At 43.8% G+C, this 17,797-nt stretch overlaps 2 protein-coding genes across 7 annotated transcripts; one reads left to right on the forward strand and one right to left on the reverse strand.

Annotated features, from left to right (window-relative positions):
• Positions 1-236: 236 nt before the first annotated feature.
• Positions 237-10,436, reverse strand: LOC109870305 (next to BRCA1 gene 1 protein). 6 transcript variants are annotated; one of them, XR_004205469.1, is made up of 22 exons: positions 10,215-10,436; positions 9,953-10,015; positions 9,304-9,322; positions 9,166-9,188; positions 8,851-9,039; positions 8,555-8,632; positions 8,186-8,433; positions 7,885-8,004; positions 7,513-7,752; positions 7,048-7,207; positions 6,547-6,795; positions 6,154-6,291; positions 5,943-6,018; positions 5,685-5,795; positions 5,296-5,454; positions 4,814-4,975; positions 4,050-4,632; positions 3,740-3,825; positions 3,305-3,398; positions 2,684-2,832; positions 2,360-2,459; positions 575-2,053 (listed from the first exon to the last, which is right to left on the reverse strand). XR_004205469.1 is itself a non-coding variant. In XM_020460761.2 (21 exons), the coding sequence occupies exons 1-21, from the start codon at positions 10,314-10,316 to the stop codon at positions 1,838-1,840; spliced, it is 3,195 nt and encodes a 1,064-aa protein (XP_020316350.1). In that variant the 5' UTR covers positions 10,317-10,436; the 3' UTR covers positions 237-1,837. The 6 variants fall into 6 exon arrangements, 2 of the variants coding, with proteins under 2 accessions (XP_020316350.1, XP_020316349.1); XM_020460761.2 differs by lacking the exon at positions 2,684-2,832 and having other exon boundaries at positions 237-2,053; positions 8,872-9,039; XM_020460760.2 differs by lacking the exon at positions 2,684-2,832 and having other exon boundaries at positions 237-2,053.
• Positions 10,437-10,480: 44 nt separating this feature from the next.
• Positions 10,481-17,610, forward strand: psme3 (proteasome activator subunit 3). Its single transcript, XM_020460765.2, has 11 exons — positions 10,481-10,652; positions 11,091-11,123; positions 11,235-11,297; positions 11,397-11,501; positions 11,597-11,645; positions 16,214-16,332; positions 16,443-16,511; positions 16,632-16,699; positions 16,795-16,849; positions 17,036-17,122; positions 17,228-17,610. Exons 1-11 carry the CDS (start codon positions 10,611-10,613, stop codon positions 17,306-17,308), a joined length of 771 nt encoding a protein of 256 aa, XP_020316354.1. The 5' UTR covers positions 10,481-10,610; the 3' UTR covers positions 17,309-17,610.
• Positions 17,611-17,797: the final 187 nt, after the last annotated feature.

Here is a 17,797-nt window from a genome sequence, read left to right on the forward strand (position 1 = left end):
CGTTTTTAGAAGGTAGAACATACGCTGTAAAAGCCATTTTCAATATAATCTTTATGTATTACACTAACCACAGCTACAGACGCCTATAGAAAGGAACTTCAAAAGAAAAGGCTTTGGCCAATTGCAACCAAGGGATAGTTAACCCATAAAAAAATGCCATATTGCTTTCCTTGCCCTGCAAGCAGTCTATGGACAAGGTATGGCAGCAATCCATGCTTTGGTTTTGTTAACCTGGACACTTTCAAATGCTAACTTTATTTGCATTTGTGGCAGAAATCCATTGCAGTCAATGGTACCCATATTTGCATTTTCATACTTCATGGCCAAGTCTTTTTGTATCTAAAATTGATTATTTAGCTCAACGAAGTCATATAAATGATGTGGACATGAAAGCGCACAAATGCTAATATAGGTACCATTGGAGTGTTTGTAATCATGTAGACAAGTTATTCATGGATAACATAAAATTGTAAGTAGCCAACATGAGTAAATTGCCACAGTGGATTTGCTGTGGTAAACAAGGGAATACTTAATTTCAGTTGTAGGGAATTGTCATATTTCAATCTATGCATAGTCTTCTCAATGAGTAGGTTTAATTAATACAAATATAATAGCCCGTAGTGAACAGGACAAACATGTCTTGAAAAACTTTGAGAAAGCAGAACTAAAAGTTAACACCGACAGCTTAATGCTTCTTGATGGTTTAGCTGAAAAATTGTGCTTACATAATAAAATCCCATCAAGCATGACAATTACCCTCTGTTCTTTACATTTCAACTATTTTGTGCCGTGCACATTACTTAAAGTTAACCTATAAGTTCAACAAGTCATCAGACACAAAATGTACAGAAACCCATACAATAAATCAGTGCCATTCAAGCGGTGCCATTCAACAGGTGTAAAGTTCTTAAGTAAAAATACTTTAAAGTAGTATTTAAGTATTTTTTTTAATCTACTTTACTATTTATATTTTTGACAACTTTTACTTCACTACATTTCTAAAGGAAATAATGTACTTTTTACTCCATACAGTTTGCCTGTCACCCTAAAGTACTCATTACATTTAGAATGCTTAGCAGTACAGGAACATTGTCAAATTCACACACTTATCAAGAGAACATCCCTAGTGAATCTGGCAGATTCACTAAACACAAATGCTTTGTTTGAAAAGTGTCTGAGTGTTGGCGTGTGCCCCTGGCTATCTGTAAATAAATTCCATGAAATTCCATAAGTTCCATGAACAAACTTAGGAATGTTATGGTTGGATATACATAGTGTTGTATGATAGAAATATAAGAAAGGGGATGATTCTTACAATGCGAAAGAGGAAAATTAGTACAAGTGTGATGCAGACAACATTTATAGATGCGAGTCCTATAGTACCACAAGTACCACAAGTATGACTCATGTGCTTAAAACTGACATGCAGGTGTCTCCTAAAAAGAAACAGCTTATTTCCTTAGTCTGCAGTGTCTGTTCCTTATACAATCCACAGGTCAAATGTTGCTTGTAGCCAGACATCTAGAATAACAGTACTTTTGATACATACATACAATATTGCATTGTTTAGGCCAATTCACTACTATATCTAAAAGAAATCTGACATCTCAGTTCTTTAGCATTCCTATGTAATTGAATCCCCCTGTGACTCAACCATGTAAGTCCTTCAAAACAACAAGAATAGTCTCAATACCCAACACAATGGAGAAGATTGGAATTCTGATTACATTCACAACCTCCATTCTCTTTGGGACAGAGAACCTACCCTGGCCCTGTCAATAGGTAAAGCCCATGACCTGACATCAGTGTCAAAATTAACCCCCCCCCCCCCCCCCTCTCATTGGGTGTCAGGGGTCGTGTAGCGGCCTGGCTGATTGGCCGACCAGCCCGTCAGTAGTGTGTTGTCGGCCATGGCGACCAGCTCGTTGACAGTGTGCAGAAGGTTGTGCCTGTGCTTCATCAGCAGCCACTGGTTGAGCCGCTGGTCCCTGAAGCCCATCTCCAGCAGCACGGCCATCATGGAGGCGTCCTGGCTGGCCGGGTCCACACCACGCTGCAGTGAAGGGGGTGGGGGAGCCAGGTCAAAAGGTTAGTTCTCGTTTGTCATGTTAAAAGTGCACAGGGGTTATACCATAATACTGTACATTCAACACTGTAAAAAAAGACATGCATCACCTTGGTCTTTTGAGCCAAAAACACTTTAAAATAATAAGCAACTTTTTTCACAGTTGTATGAAATAATCCCTCATCTTTATGACGTTATAACCATTCATCATAGAGCATATTAAAAAGTTACGTCAAGTTTGATCTCATGGCAGTGTGTGACGAGGTGACGTAGTGTGCTGTACGTGGGACCTACCTGTGTGGAGCAGCTCTGTCCAGTGAAGAGAGCCTTATAGGCGGACGCTGCCACTGACAGAACGCCCTTTACTAGTCCCTCCGTGATACCGCCTTGGCCCCTACAGAACAGGAAGGATGTTGTCAGCCACTATGGGGAACAATTTGTTCCAGGGCCAGTGGTTTGGAGCTAGCAATGCTTTCACAAGACCCAAAATGCCACAAAGCGTGTCAAAAAAGAGCTGTGTCACAGTTATATCACCAATGACATCACACCATGAAGGTCTTTAAATATCTTCTCTTTATTGCGGTTTTATCATTTACAGTTGTATCTTCTGATATCTACCTGTAGGCAGGTAGCGTAGTGGTTAAGGGCATTGGGCCAGTAACTGAAAGGTTTCTGGTTCGAATCCCGAGCCGGTGAGGTGAAATGGGTTGACGTGCCCTTGAGCAAGGCACTTAACCCTAATCTGGATGAGATCTTCTGCTAAATGACTAAGATATAAATGTCATGTGTCAAAAATACTGTGCCTATCAACAATTAATGATTAGTAGACATTGAAACGTTTCACATTCAAATATTAATTTGTTGGCAGAAACCAAGTGTTTCAAGCAAGACAAACATTTTGGGGGGGAACTTTTACCATTGAAAAGTGATATTACAAGTATAAATACAGTAAAGTACAAACACTAAAATGTTTGAAGCAAAATAGCATTGTTTTTTAAAATGACAATTGCTAAATTCAAGGAGTTGGTCTGATGGGTGCAGTCTCATGACATCGGCCTCCCCCTTGCTTGCGGGAACAATGGAGAAGCAATAGAGGACCAAAGAGGAAAGGCCCACCTGCCATATCATGAGGAGACCCGGACCACCTATTGAGATGTGACTTTTGTTAAGTAAATCAGGTGATAAATGACATACTAGGGAGGCTGGAGTCGGTCTTTTAATATTGTGTAGGTGTTTCACCTTGGGCGCAGGGAGCTGCAGGGTCTGGAGTTGGGTCTGGAGTTGTACATCTCCAAGGCACTGGCTAAGCCCGATGGTCTGGTTGTACTAGATACTGAAATATAGATGGGTGGGGGGGGGGGGGTGAGAGAGCTATTACAGAACAGTTGAGACGTTTTCCTGTTCCTGTTCCCGTCTCTTCGAAAGACACATATGTTTCCGTTTCCATATGTTTCCTTTCTGGTCAGTGGCCGCAGAGGGCGAAGTGAAACACATCCTCAAAAAGACATGATGGAACAAACACAAGACAAGCTAGTCACATTAGTTAAATTGCATATTTTTTTGGACTGTGTGATCAGAGCTTCCAAAAAAAACACGTTGCGTCTGCTTCATGCAGTGAAAAGGCTGTATTTTGTAGACACTTTCCCGACCGGCTGTGTGTGTCTTAACACTCACCATTTAAATGGACCACTGGTTGGCATGGTTCTACTGGTCCAGACGCTCGTTGACTTGTTGGCTCTGCAACGTGGACTGCTTCAGACCTGGAAAACACACCAAAAATAATGAAATACTGATCGGAGAGAGAACGGACAGTGGGGCAAGAGTATAAAATCAGTCTGATAGTCCTCCCGCAGAAGATACTGAACAATTTGCACACTTTACTTCAATAAAACACACTGTGATTGAACAGTAACATATCGTGATATCATTGTCCCCTGTAATAGCTGAGCTGATAGCCTACTATTGCCTCAGAGAGCCCTCTCACCTGTGTGTGTACAGGGCCTGTGGGGGCAGGAGAGAGACCGGCGGTGGCACCACCTCAGGGGCAAGGGGGACAGCATCCAGCGTCTGGGAGGCACACAGCATCTGGTTGACACTGCTGTGGATGGTGGTCTCCGTGACTGTGGCTGCAGCCTCGCCCCTCTCTTGCCTCTCCCCCTCTGGGGTGGCTCTATCCAGCTCCTCAGGCTCAGAGTCTGGCGCCGCCTCCTGCTCCACGGCTGCGGTAGTGACAGGCTCCGAGAGGGCGGAGCTGTACGTGGACTCGTCCAGCGGCCGACTGGTGTCGAAGCAGTCCGGCAGGACTATGACGTAGTCCTCGCAGGAGGATGAGGACAAGGTGGAGATTTGGCTGCTCACCTCGTCCCAGTCCGCTCGTTCTTCTTCTTCTTCCTCCTCATGTTCTTTCTCCTCTTCAATCTCCACGTAGTTGTCATCCTTTTGATCTTCTTTATCCTCGGCTTTCTGGTCCTTCACATCCTTTCTGCCTTTGTTGTCTTCCTCGTCCTCCTCCTTCATTGCATACAGCTCCATGTACACATTCTCAACCTCTGGGGCCAGAAGCACCTCTGAGGACAATGCATTGAGAACAAACCAACCGTTTTCTGATTATGTCTCGTAATCATGTCTTCTGCTAATTTACAATTGCCAATGTGTAAAAAGGTGAGAGCATTACTTGGTGCATTTTGACTTGAGTTACTAGAGTCTGTAAACAGAAGCAGACAGGCTGCAGTGAGAGCGGTTCCTTACCTGTGACAGTCTCCTCTGAAAGTGTGATCTGGGGAAGGCCTGGAGGTGAACCTTGATCTCTCATAACACCCATCAGCAAATCTGGTCCTGTCACTCTTAATGCGGTGTCAAATACTTTCCTCTCATAGCCGAAGACAGGGCCTGAGGCTACAGCTCCAAAAACTGAAACAACTTTAGTTTTTAACTTCAATTTAGACTATTTAGTTATTTAGCAGACGCGCTTATACAGAGCGACTTACAGTAATGAGTGCATACATTTTCATACTGGTCCACTGTGGGAATCGAACCCACAACCCTGGCATTACAGGGTTGTGGGTTCAATACTGTCATACAGTATTGCATGACAGTCATAACAAATACCACAGATAGTGAGTGGACAGAACAACCATACTCAGTTGAATGATAAAGTCTCATATCATTTTCACTTAGTGATGTTTACATGTTTTCACATTTTGTTGGGAAATTCAACCAAAGAAGATCACCTTTGGGCTTGCAGTAGCTGGGCTGATGTCTGCGAGGGGGCTTGTGGTCGGGAGCCTCCTCGAGGGCGAGGGAGCGGATCACCGTCTCACACACAAACTGAGTCCCGCTGATGTCTTCCTCCTCGTGGCCAGGTGGGTCAGAGTTCTCCCCGTTCACTCCTGACCACAACACCCAATACAAAGATTAGGGTCGTGCCCGATTCAGGGTCATCACTGGGATCAAAACTTCTTTCACTCAAGCCGACACGTCTCCCTAGTTAACATAATGCCTCAATTCTAGCCTACATTCATAAGCAACACAACATCTCACAATTTGATATGTATTGTTTTCACTTATTTACTGTACAACTCAGTATGGTGAAAGTCCACAACATTCGCCTCTGCCTTACCTAGCAGATTGTTGACCCGGTTCATCTCCGTGTTGTTTTCAACCTGGTCGGTGTCTGGGTGCTCCAGTAGAGGGCCATTGTGGGGCAGAGGGGACACACAGGGGGTCAGATCTACCAATGGAACAAAAACAAACTCATCTCGGTCATCACAAGTCTGACAAGCATTAGGTCTTGAAACTCTCTGAATATCAGGGAAGAAAATGCCCCACAAAAAAAAAAACTTGACATGGATTGTGGTGGCGTCGTATTATTTCTTACCGACTGGAGTGTTGTTCGGAACTTTCTCCAACTCTTGCACAACGTTAATATCCAGCAATTCAAAGGACAAAAGATCCTAATTTTTTTAAACAAAAAATACAAAGCACAAATATTGTTGAGTCAATTGAATAAAGCATGATGTTGCCCCGTGGTGTACTCTACCTTTATGGCAAAGCCAACACCCTCTGCCTTGACCTAAGCCTTTCCTCACCTGTGCAGTGAGCAGGTCTACAGAGGGGAAGTGGTAGTCTCTGTGGCAGTAGTCTACAGACACGGCCAGACCACTGTCCCTGGAGCTGTTACTCGACATCCCCTCCACCTTCACCACCACAGGCCCGGGCTCCACCTCCTGAAGCAGTGTGGGAGAATGTCTGAACATGAGCAAGGCTTGGAATGATATAACGATACGAATAGTGGTGGAAATAGGCTGGATTTTGAGGTTTTATTACTGAATCTAAGTCAAGCCCTATAGAAGTGTTTGCATTAGCTAAGTAAATATTATTGCTTTGTACCTGGTGTCAAATTTGCTTAGTAAATCCGTCCCTGCACTAGTGTATGTACTAGGTAAAGAAATGTGAATGGGACACAGAGATGGTTGACTTGCCAGGTATTTGTTCTGTGGATAGTTGGCGTGTGGGCTGGTGCTGGGGGCCACCACAATGCTGCACCACACGCGAGGGCCAAACTGCTCTCCGCAGTGTGCAAGGCGCCAGTGGGAGGTGTAGGTGCCCTCCATCACCGGGGCGATGAAGGCCACACTGACCACGCCCACCTGGCCCGGCTGCAGGAGGGGCACGGCCACCTCACGCTTCTCCTCCAATGCCAGTGCCAGGTTACCCCACATGCACTTCAGCTAAAGACACAGGCATGCAAAGAAGACACAGACATTTACACAAACCCAAGGAACCAGACACAAACACTTAGAGAGCTTACACTGAATCCACAAAAGGCTGTAGTACTGGTCTGGTTAATCAGACAGGGTAAGTACTAATTACAAATAATCAATAGTTACAATTAGGTGGGGTTAGTTCTAGTATTCGGGTTAGAGATTGAGATCGTTTTAGTGTGCAGGTTAGGGACTTAGATCGTTCCTCTTGGGTGGTACCTTGGTCTCAGAGGTCCAGTTGATGATGCCCGAGTTCTTCATCTTCCAATACTTGATGAACTTGGTGCCGGGCTCTCGGCGGGTCCCGTCAGGCAGATTTTCATCCAGAAACAAGGCAGCCATAGTGGGCACCAAGGTGGTGTAGGAGACCTCGGGACCCCTAGTATTTCAAGTGTACAGAGCATTGTTGAAAACAGCCCCGGCTTCAGACCCATCCCTGTTTTTTTTATGAATCATCGAAAAAAGCAGGATCCTTTTTTGCAGCTCAAAACAATTTTTTTGTTTAGAAATATATGAAGCAGCAGCAGCAGATTCACACGTGAGGTAGTTCCATCATCCACCAGCGATAAACTCTATTACAACTATTACAAAGATGGCCTATTTCTTGGGAAAATATTTGATTTTTGCTCCATGCTGGGCCTAGAGACAACCAGCACTCTGACGCCCTCCCGGGGTGGCGCTTACTCTGGACTGGAAGCCTGGGGGTCTGGGGCAGGGCCTGGTGCTGGGGCAGCAGCAGGGGCCTGGGTGGTGGCCACGTTGGATCTGGCGGAGGTAGAAGCAGGGCCGCTCCATTGCAGGCCCCTCTTCTCCAGCCTCAGCTTCTTCTTAATCTCCTTCACCTCGGCCTTGAGCTGCCTCCGCTCGGCTTTGAGGCGCTGACGCTCAGCCTTGCGCACGGTTCGGTCTCCTCGCCTTGGAAACCTGGGCACAAACAAAATGTAGAGAGAGGTGTGAAGGCTAAGCATCTTCTCACAATGCAAGAAAGTAAGATAGGTAAAGTAATGCATAGCCAACATCACAGTAAAGGCAGGCTTCTACATCCAGCGAACTAACCTTAATTCTCCTGACATCCCATGCTCAGGGATGGAGAGGGGAGTCTTTGTTCTCACCAGGTTGTGACTGGGGTCGTGGCTGTGTCGACACAGCTCACATAAGATACAGGACGGACACACTCTGTCGAAAAACAGGACACCAAAAAGAATGCACGGGCAAGGTTATATACTTATATTACTCAATGGAAGTGACATATTTCATGAGGAATAAGTCAAATAAACATTTTATACTATTTCAACTCCTGAGTTAATCATTAGCAACATAATAGCACTTGTTCTGTTATTGTTGCGATGCAGTTTACCTGCACTGATAAGCTCCATCGGTGGCTGGTCTCTTGCATTTGCTGCATTCCGGAGTGTAGCCCAATGAGGAGTAGGCGGGGGGGCCGGTGGAGGAGGAGTTCACCTTTGGGCCTTTGATATTGACTCCGCCCACTGCTCCAAGGGCCTCGAGAGGCCCATCACAGTTGGGGGTCTTGTGGGTGCAACACTGGCCAGAGAAGTCACTGCACATCCTCTCCACTACCTCCTTCACCACCTCATCCTTGAACTGACAGGAGAGGGATCCCGTTAAAAGAGGTTCCCACATTTTTTTTTTTACGTTGATTTTTAGGGACGTTTTCCTTTATATTTCTGAAATAGTAAAGAATATAATTTCAATATGGACTTACTTTTTCCATGTAAGATCTAAACCAAGCTGGAGGAAGTTTATCCTCTGGCTTAGTTACTTTGTTGTCCTTCACAACCACCTATAAAATCAAATGATTGACATTAAACTCATTATGATTGGTCAAATTCATACTAAATTCATCAAATCTTAGCTCTACTTTTATTATTACATTGGCCCAATATTTCATGAAGACAACGATTATATTGCTCATGCCAAAATATACCACCCTGACACAACACTTTTCCTACATTCAGACAACATTACATCAACATTGAAAGCCGTGAGTGGTGCTCTTACAGCATCTCTCTCGGGAGTGACCTGTGTGCCTTTGTCCACAGTTTTGACCCTGGAAGGGTACGGAGGGGCTGGCCGGAGTTCCCCCTTCAGCTCCTTCACTTCTTGGGTCTTGCCCGGCCCAGTGCCAGCCTGCCCCTGCTTCGCCTTGTAAACGTTCATGTGCAACTGGTTCCCCTGCTTCTCTGCACTCTGGAGGAAATACATACAACACATGCCACGTTCAGTAATTACATAAAGCATTCTACACACTGGAAGAAAAAGTTAAAAAAATGTTTAGCTATTGAAAGCCATGAAAGAACATGTAAGTTTGAATACCTTCACACCCTCCTCATATTCCTCTGAAACACAATCAAAAGAGATCAGAGAATACATTTGTATTGGTGAAGATTATGAATGGTAAAGCTTTAATAACAGACACAAAAAAAGCCTATTAAATGAACACTATTTAAATACCTTGGCTATTGATGGAAACCTGGATCAAAGAAAAAGGAGATGCAGAAACAGAAAGTGTTACACAATATCTTCAGTTTACTGTATTCAGTATACTGAATAATCAACCATTATTAATATTGGGGCGGCAGGTTGTCTGTTTCGAATACCGGAGCCGAGTTAATAGTGGACAAAACCCCCAAATCGCCTCGACTAACATTGACTCTGTACCGGTACCCCCCTTTATATAGTCTCGCTATTGTTAACTTACTGCTGCTCTTTAATTATTTGTTACTTTTATTTCTTAATCTTTTTTTTTAACTGCATTGTTGGTTAGGGTCCTGTAAGTAAGCATTTCACTGTAAGGTCTACCTGTTGTATTCGGCGCATGTGACTAATAAAATGCGATTTGATTTGACAAGGTGAAAAAAAAATCCGTTCGCTGTGCACTTGGCAAGGCTATTAAGCCTAATTGCTCCATCGGCGCTGTACAACGTCGTGACCTTACTCTCTGGGGGAGTTACACGTGTGTGTAAGAGGATAAATATAAGAACACCCCCCCTGCTAATGTATCTCTTGTGTTTTATTATTACTACTGTTATTGTACATCAGAAATGTTGGCACTGCATTCGTTGAAATAATACACAGTAGCACAAAATACAATTGAACTCACCTCCTCGTTGTCCTCATCAAAATATTTCACTTGAAAATGGCTTATTCCAAATGATGCTTTTATCTGCAGATTCAATTTAAAAAGCATGATGATTGAGAATCAGCTTAACAAGATAACATCACATATAATCATCATTTATGTTGTTAGAAAAATAATTTGCAGACAAATGTAATTCGTGTGGTGTAATGTTGTGCTAGCTAGGCCTGCTAGGCAAGGGGCCTCGAAGAATCCAGGCTAGCTAAACTGCGCCAGCGCTACTTACCCAGGCTTCCACCGACTCCCATTCCGACTTGTCCAAATCTGGAGCAACAAATCTCTTTACATTTCCCCTGAAATTCACTTTAATAGTAACAGGGAGACCCATTGTTGATTTTTGCGATTAAATAAGGACAATCATGAAAGGTAATAGTGGACAAAACGAGCTTTCGCACTCGCCAATCCTCTTGTTTACATCTTCAGCTGCGTTCGGGAAAACACGATGACGCGTTCAGCACATACCTAATATGCATGCGTATTCGTTTGTAGTGTTGTCGCATGTTGAATACGTCATTTTTAAGCTCACAAGTGTGGCTGACGGGAGTGGGAAAACCACACGTTTAGCCCCGAATTGAATGAATTGAGGACAATCGTACTTTTACCCGGTTTGTGGTTAAAGAAGATGAATTCTCTCCTCAAGGTGGACAATGAACTCAAAACTAAGGTAAAACGTGATTTATCATCGCCACATGTCACGAGACATCATGGGGGAAAGTTGCTAGCTAGCTAATGTAATGCTAACGTGACTTAGCTTGCAATTATATGAATCAGAATGAGGCCAAGTGTTTAAGGTAATTTGCTTTATCTTCTGCGCCCGTCATAACGGACAAGGCAAACTGTCTAACAGGGTGCACCTCCCTGAACAAAAGGGTTGCTGTGCAGCATATTTCGGTGCGAGCTAACGGTGTCGAGGTACCGTTAACTCAATTCGGCACAAATTTTTTTTAGGCCTAGTCAGTAGAGTAAGCATGTTGATGAACTGATGACTGGTATCATATTGCAGACAGTAGTCTAGTCTACTCACTTGTTGTATTTAAACAGACTTGCTGATTTTATTGAATTGTTTTCCTGTGATATGACAGTTGTTTGGTTATTTGTTCAGGTCGATGCTTTCAGAGAACGAATTACTGGGGAGGTGAGTTTCCTTTCAGTGGTTTATTCATTGAGGGACAAAAGCAAGTATTTTAGCTAGCTACCTGTATCTAGATCTGAATGTAATTTTCCAACTCAACTCTTTGTTTCACAGGCGGAGGAGTTAGTTGCAAGTTTTTTCCCAAATAAGTTATTGGAACTCGACCATTTCCTCAAGGTAAACATATTTATGTCATCAAAATGAAATGATTAGTCAAATGTCCTCTTGACTTCCCTTTATAGTGTGTGTGTGTGTGTTGTTGGTCATCCTTTGCAGGATCCTGGCTTAAACATCTGTGAACTGAAGGAAATACACTCAGAAATCAACTTGACTGTGCCAGACCCCATTATACTCTCGAACCTCCATGATGGACTTGAAGCGGTGAGACTTGGAATGGAATTTAACACCCTGTAATTACCAAATGCCATCTGTGATTGCATGTGTTCATTGTAAACAACTTGATATCCTCTTCAAAGCAAAATGCCAAAAAGAGGAAGATGGAAGATGGCTCTGGGGAGGACAAGGGTGAGTAATTCACACACATTTCTACCTCTGGTGTTTAGTTTTTTTCTTACCACGGGCCTAGTATGGGTGCCTGGCTTTGTCTGAAAGCGGGGGGTGGAAAGCTTTGGTATAATGGCTGCTCCTGAGTGGCCCTGCAGTCTAAAACACTATGTCTGTGCTAGAGGTGGCACTACAGACCCTGGTTCAATCCTGGGCTGTGTCACAACCGGCTGTGATCGGGGGTCCTATAGGGCGGCGCACAATTGGCCCAGCGTTGTCTGGGTTAGGGGAGTGTTTGGCCGGGGGAGGGCCATCATTGTAAAATAAGAATTAGTTCTCAACTGACTTATCTAGTCAAATAAAATACTTATCAAGTAATGCAAACAGACCCTGCGCAAGGATAAAGTGACTAAGGGGGTAATTGAAATCGGTGAGAGGGCACATTTTTGGGGGGGGTTCTTGGAATTTATATTGAATTCTGCTTATCACGCTATACCACCAACAAAGTTCAAATGCAGAGACTCAGACTATTGAGTGCTTTTGGTTGGCAGGAAATATGTAGTCCTCACATTTTATTGGTCACATACATGTTTAGCAGATGTTATTGCGGGTTTAGCGAAATGCTTGTGTTTCAAGTTCCAACAGTGCAGTAATATCTAACAAGGAGTATCGAACAATTTCACAATACACACACACATCTAAAGGAATGGAATTAAGAATATAACTATTTGGACAAGCAATGTCGGAGCGGCATAGACAAATACAGTATACATGAGTTGAGTAATGCAAAATATGTCAACATTATTAACAACAACAGTGTTCCATTATTAAAGTGGCCAGGGATTTCAAGTCTATGTATATAGGGCAGCAGCCTCTAATGTGCTAGTGATGGCTATTTAACAGTATGATGGCCTTGAGATTGAAAAACAGCTTCTATCTCTCTGTCCTAGCTTTGATGCACCTGTACTGACCTCGCCTTCTGGATGATAGCGGGGTGAACAGGCAGTGGCTCGGCTGGTTGTTGTCCTTGATGATCTTTTTGGCCTTCCTGTGACATCGGTGCTGTCGGTGTCCTGGAGGGCAGGTAGTTTGCCCCCGGTGATGCGTTGAGTAGACTGCACCACCCCCTGAAGAGCCCTGCGGTTGTGTGCTGTGCAGTTGCTGTACCAGGTGGTGATATAGCCCAACAGGATGCTCTGGATGTATCTGTAGAAGTTTGAAGGTTTTAGGTGCCAAGGCGCTGTTGCGCCGCCTTCACCACACTGTCTGTGGGTGGACCATTTCAGTTTGCCAGTGATGTGTACGCCGAGGAACTTGAAGCTTTCCACCTTCTCCACTCTGATCCTGTCGATGTGGAAAGGTGGGTGCTGCCTCTGCTGTATCCTGACGTCCACGATCGGCTTCTTTGTTTTGTTGACGTTGAGTGAGCGGTTGTTTTCCAGGCACCACACTCCCAGGGCCTTCACCTCCTCCCTGTAGGCTCGTCATTGTTGGTCATCAGGCATACTGTTGTGTCGTCTGCAAACTTGATGATTGAGTTGGAGGCGTGCGTGGCCACGCAGTCGTGGGCACAGGAGGTGGCTTAGCACGTACCATTGTGGGGCCCCTGTGTTGAGGATCAGCGAAGTGGAGGTGTTTCCTACCTTCCCCATCTGGGGGCGGACGGTCAGGAAGTCCAGGACTCAGTTGCACAGGGCGGGGTTCAGACCCAGGGTCCCAAACTTAATGATGAGAATGGAGGGTACTATGTGGTTGAACGCTGAGCTGTAGTCAATGAACAGCGTTCTTACATAGGTAGTCTTCTTGTCCAGGTGGGATAGGGCAGTGTGGCGACTGCATCGTCTGTGGATCTATTGGGGCAGTAAGCAAATTTGAAGTGGGTCTCGGGTGTCAGCTAAGGTAGAGGTGATATGATCCTTGACTAGTCTCAAAGCACTTCATAATGACAGAAGTGAGTGCTATGGGGCGATAGGCTGTTTAACTGAACAAAATGACTATGTGAATGCAACCATACACACGGGTGTCTTAACACAATAATGCGAACTAAATGCCGAAAGTAGTACCCTAGTTATTCATGCAAACTAAGATACTAAATAGCAGTTTGTCTTAGATTACCGACAACTGCGAATATGAATGAACACAATGCTGGCATACATTAAAAACAGTTTCAATACTTGCAGTTCCATTTAAACGCATGAAAAGCAATAGGCTACCAAGATAACCATAGCAATAATATGTAGGCTATTCATTTCTATGATGAAACATACCAATATGTAGCTATACCCAGGAGAGTCATTTGGTTTCTTGCATCGGAATGATATTGATTTCTGCTTTTATCACACCAAAACACAAACCTAAAACTTAAAATGCAGAGACCATTGAGTGCTTTTGACCAAAAAGTGACAGGTTGGTGTGAAATCTATCAGCACCATGGACAGCACCCTACACACTTAGCAAGGCTGTTTTGGCAATGGAAATATAGGCTAGCTAAAGAAGTCATTTTGCCATTGCATAGCCTAGGTGTTTGCTGAAAATGAAGCCACTGGCTATACTACCAAGATTTTGATGTAAAACCAACCAATTAAACTGAACAACATTATAAACCCATCATGCAACAATTAACGATTTTACTGAATTACAGTTCATATAAGGAAATCAGTCGAAGTAAATGTATTAATCTCTAATCTATGGATTTCACCACATAACTGGACAGGGGCACCATGGTTAGCGCCCCCCCCCCAGGCAGAAATACTCCTCGGTTTCATTAGCTGTCAGGATGGCTGGTCTCAGACAATCCCCCAGGTGAAGAAGCCGGATGTGGAGGTCCTGGGCTGGTGTAGTTACACGGGTCATGCTCCTTCAACTTTAGACATCTGTGGCATTGTGTTGTGACAAAACGGTACATTTTAGAGTGGTCTTTTATTGTCCCCTGCAAGATGCACTTGTGTAATGATCATGCTGTTTAATCAGATTCTTGATACACCATACCTGTCAGGTGGATGGGTTATCTTGGCAAATGAGAAATGCTCACCAACAGATGTAAAGACATTTGTGCACAACATTTGAGAGAAATAAGCTTTTTGTGCATTTGAAACATTTCAGGGATTTTTTTTTTTACTTCAGCTAATGAAACATGTGACCAACACTTTACATGTTGCGTTTTATATTTTAGTTGAGCATACGTTTGTTTCTTACCTTTCCAGAAGAGTTGCAGTCTTCTTTGATAATTTCATTCTTCCCGAAATCGTCTTTTAAGATGCCCCTCAAATGCCAGTTGGATTAGTTGAGCTTTCGTTGGATGTAGCATGCTTCATCTGTGCTGACTTAACTTATTTTCCACTGACAAATGTGTTATTGCCAGCTGCCTATCATTTAACAAGTGTTGACACCTCAGTTCCCATTGCACACCAAACTTGTTTTTATTTCGGCAGCGCATTTTAAATGCTCCCTGTTTGATGCGTGCCTAGTGAATCCTTTGGTTCTATCAATAGCATGCTTCCAGTTAGAATACCCGCCTTGGACGAAAGCCATGGACCCAATACAGAACTTTGTGTCACTTTGGTTCCTCTGTCAATCTGCAGAAACTCAGTATTCCAGCCACTCTTCCTATGAACCGGTTGCTATTAAATGGACGCTTTTCAACAGAAACCCTGCGGCTAGGTTAAGATTCTAACCTGGTCCGCCTCCTCCTCTGTTCCAAGATTTGTCAGGAACAGTCGGAACGGGCTGTGGAGCCATTATCCCGGCGGCAGTTGTTGAAGGGTGCGTCTGCTCTTCACGCGGAACTAGTTGAAGCTCGGCAGCAGCATCTTCTGCAGGGCTTGCCGGCGGCCTCAAGTGGTTTGACTTCTGGTATCCATTATGGCTGGTTAGAGCTAAATAAGATAATAGCACTAATGACTTTTTACAGCTAGCATGGAAGCTAACTGAACTCTAGTGGTGGAGCGGGAAGCAGCTTAAACTGTAAACTTGACCCTGTCCTTAAATCGTGCAGTTCTCTACTAAGGTGTAGGCTTGGTGGAAAGCTACTCAGTCCTACTGCGCTCCAGCGAAATCGGGACATGCCTGTGCTCGTCATGGCTCTAACAGGCAAAGTGAAACCCTACAATCAATTTGTTTGTGGTGAATGGAGCTCAAATGATGTGACAATACCATTGGACCAACGCCATCGGATATGAAACAACAATACAGATGTAAGAGCACAACAAAATGGATAAAGAAATGTATTATTGCCGGTGCCTTTTCATTGTAAGCATCAGTGGTACAACTAGTGCTTTCTAACTGCACTGAACCAACAGTGTGCGTGGGAGCGACGCAAAACTTTAGTGGTCAAAACCATTCGTCTTGAGGCGATGGGGGGTGGGTGCAAAATGCAATCTGTTTTATTATATATACAGTGGCCATCTATTTTAATACCTAGCTCTAATTATGACAAATTATTGAAAATGATAGAGTACCCAATGTAAAGTGGGGATGCAAAAACATGTTTGCACCCCTATTTTGAAAGTGGGGTTGCAGCTGCTCCGTTTGCTCCTATGGTCAAGTCCAGTTGTAAAACCTCTTGTTCATCTTCTCTTCCCCTTCTACAGTGGCTGGCACCAAGGTTTTTGTCATGCCCGGTGGGATGATGAAGAGCAATGCCAAGCTGGTGGACCTGATCGAGAAGGTCAAGCCAGAGATCAGGACACTGATAGAGAAATGTAACACGGTACATAGCTTTATCCCACACAGTTTCTTCCTTAATCTATTTGGACGGGTGCTCATATCACTCATTACTTATCACCGATGATCTAATATTCAGTCTTTCTTGTTCTTCAGGTCAAAATGTGGGTTCAGTTGCTTATCCCAAGAATAGAAGATGGCAACAACTTTGGAGTTTCAATTCAGGTGCCATGTTTACTTTAAATGTATTAAAAGGGAAAATGTTATTGCAGTCTGTACCTAAGGTCTCATTTAAGTGTATAGCTACATTGAACCATTACTCAATTACTGATTGGGCATCTGCAGGAGGAGACAGTTGCTGAACTCCGAACAGTGGAGGGAGAGGCAGCATCTTACCTCGACCAGATATCCAGGTACTAACTAAAAGTCAACCCAGTCTTTACTTTGTTTACGCTGAGCACTCTTACTGCAGTAGACTGTTATCATCTTATTTCTTATCTGCCCATAGATACTACATCACAAGAGCAAAGCTGGTGTCCAAAATAGCAAAGTACCCACATGTGGTAAGTGTGATTTGCTAACTGCAGGTCTGGTTGGCAAGCTTCTTCCAGGCAGAAACCTATCTAGTGTGTGCATTTACTGAGGGCAAAGCGATGGTATGGACATTTGGATATTGTTCCAACCCTAATATGCATATTTTACCTGCACCTACATTACTATTTACCTTATGTCGCTCTGTCGCTAAATAGGAGGACTACCGGCGCACAGTGACGGAGATTGATGAGAAAGAATACATCAGCCTCAAGATCATAGTTTCAGAGCTGAGAAATCAATACGTGAGTCAAATGTCCTGTTATACACAGGAATAGTTTTCCTCACCATCCATTTCTACCCGCAAGTTAACATGTTGCGTTCTAATCCTGAACTCTGCTCTGCTACAGGTAACGTTACACGACATGATCTTGAAGAACATTGACAAGATAAAGAAGCCTAGGAGCAGTAATGCCGAGGCGTTGTACTAAGACTGACACAACCACCCTTCCCCTGCCATGTTGTCAAGTTTTACGGTACCCCCAAGCCTGGGTTTGGGTCGTCTGACCGTCTAGAGCTAGACCATCACACCCAGATCAGTACAATCCAGAAACCATAGCCCCAGTAGAGACAACCACACGCGTATTTTCGTTTTTGATTTGTAAAATATCGTCATTGTTTTAAAACCCTTTCAAGAATACGTTATGAGATTGCTCGACGAACAGAGAGGTCTAGAAAAAGTGCTATGTATTTTTAAAAATGTAATTAAAAAACATTTTGTCCATGCATCTCCCACTGTCTTTTGTTGAACTTATTTACACCCAGCTGTTTTGGATTGGTCCAAGATAGCATTGACAATTTTGATATCTGTCTACTGCTTTACCGAATGTGTTCTATGGCTGCGATAGGAGGCAAGTACCATGTAGGTCACTGAAGTGCTTTTAGCAGCTGTGTTCAATTACCCTGGTGGTAATGGCTGA

The sequence above is a fragment of the Oncorhynchus kisutch genome, linkage group LG25, assembly GCF_002021735.2.
Source record: "Oncorhynchus kisutch isolate 150728-3 linkage group LG25, Okis_V2, whole genome shotgun sequence".
In the NCBI taxonomy this organism is placed as follows: domain Eukaryota; kingdom Metazoa; phylum Chordata; class Actinopteri; order Salmoniformes; family Salmonidae; genus Oncorhynchus; species Oncorhynchus kisutch.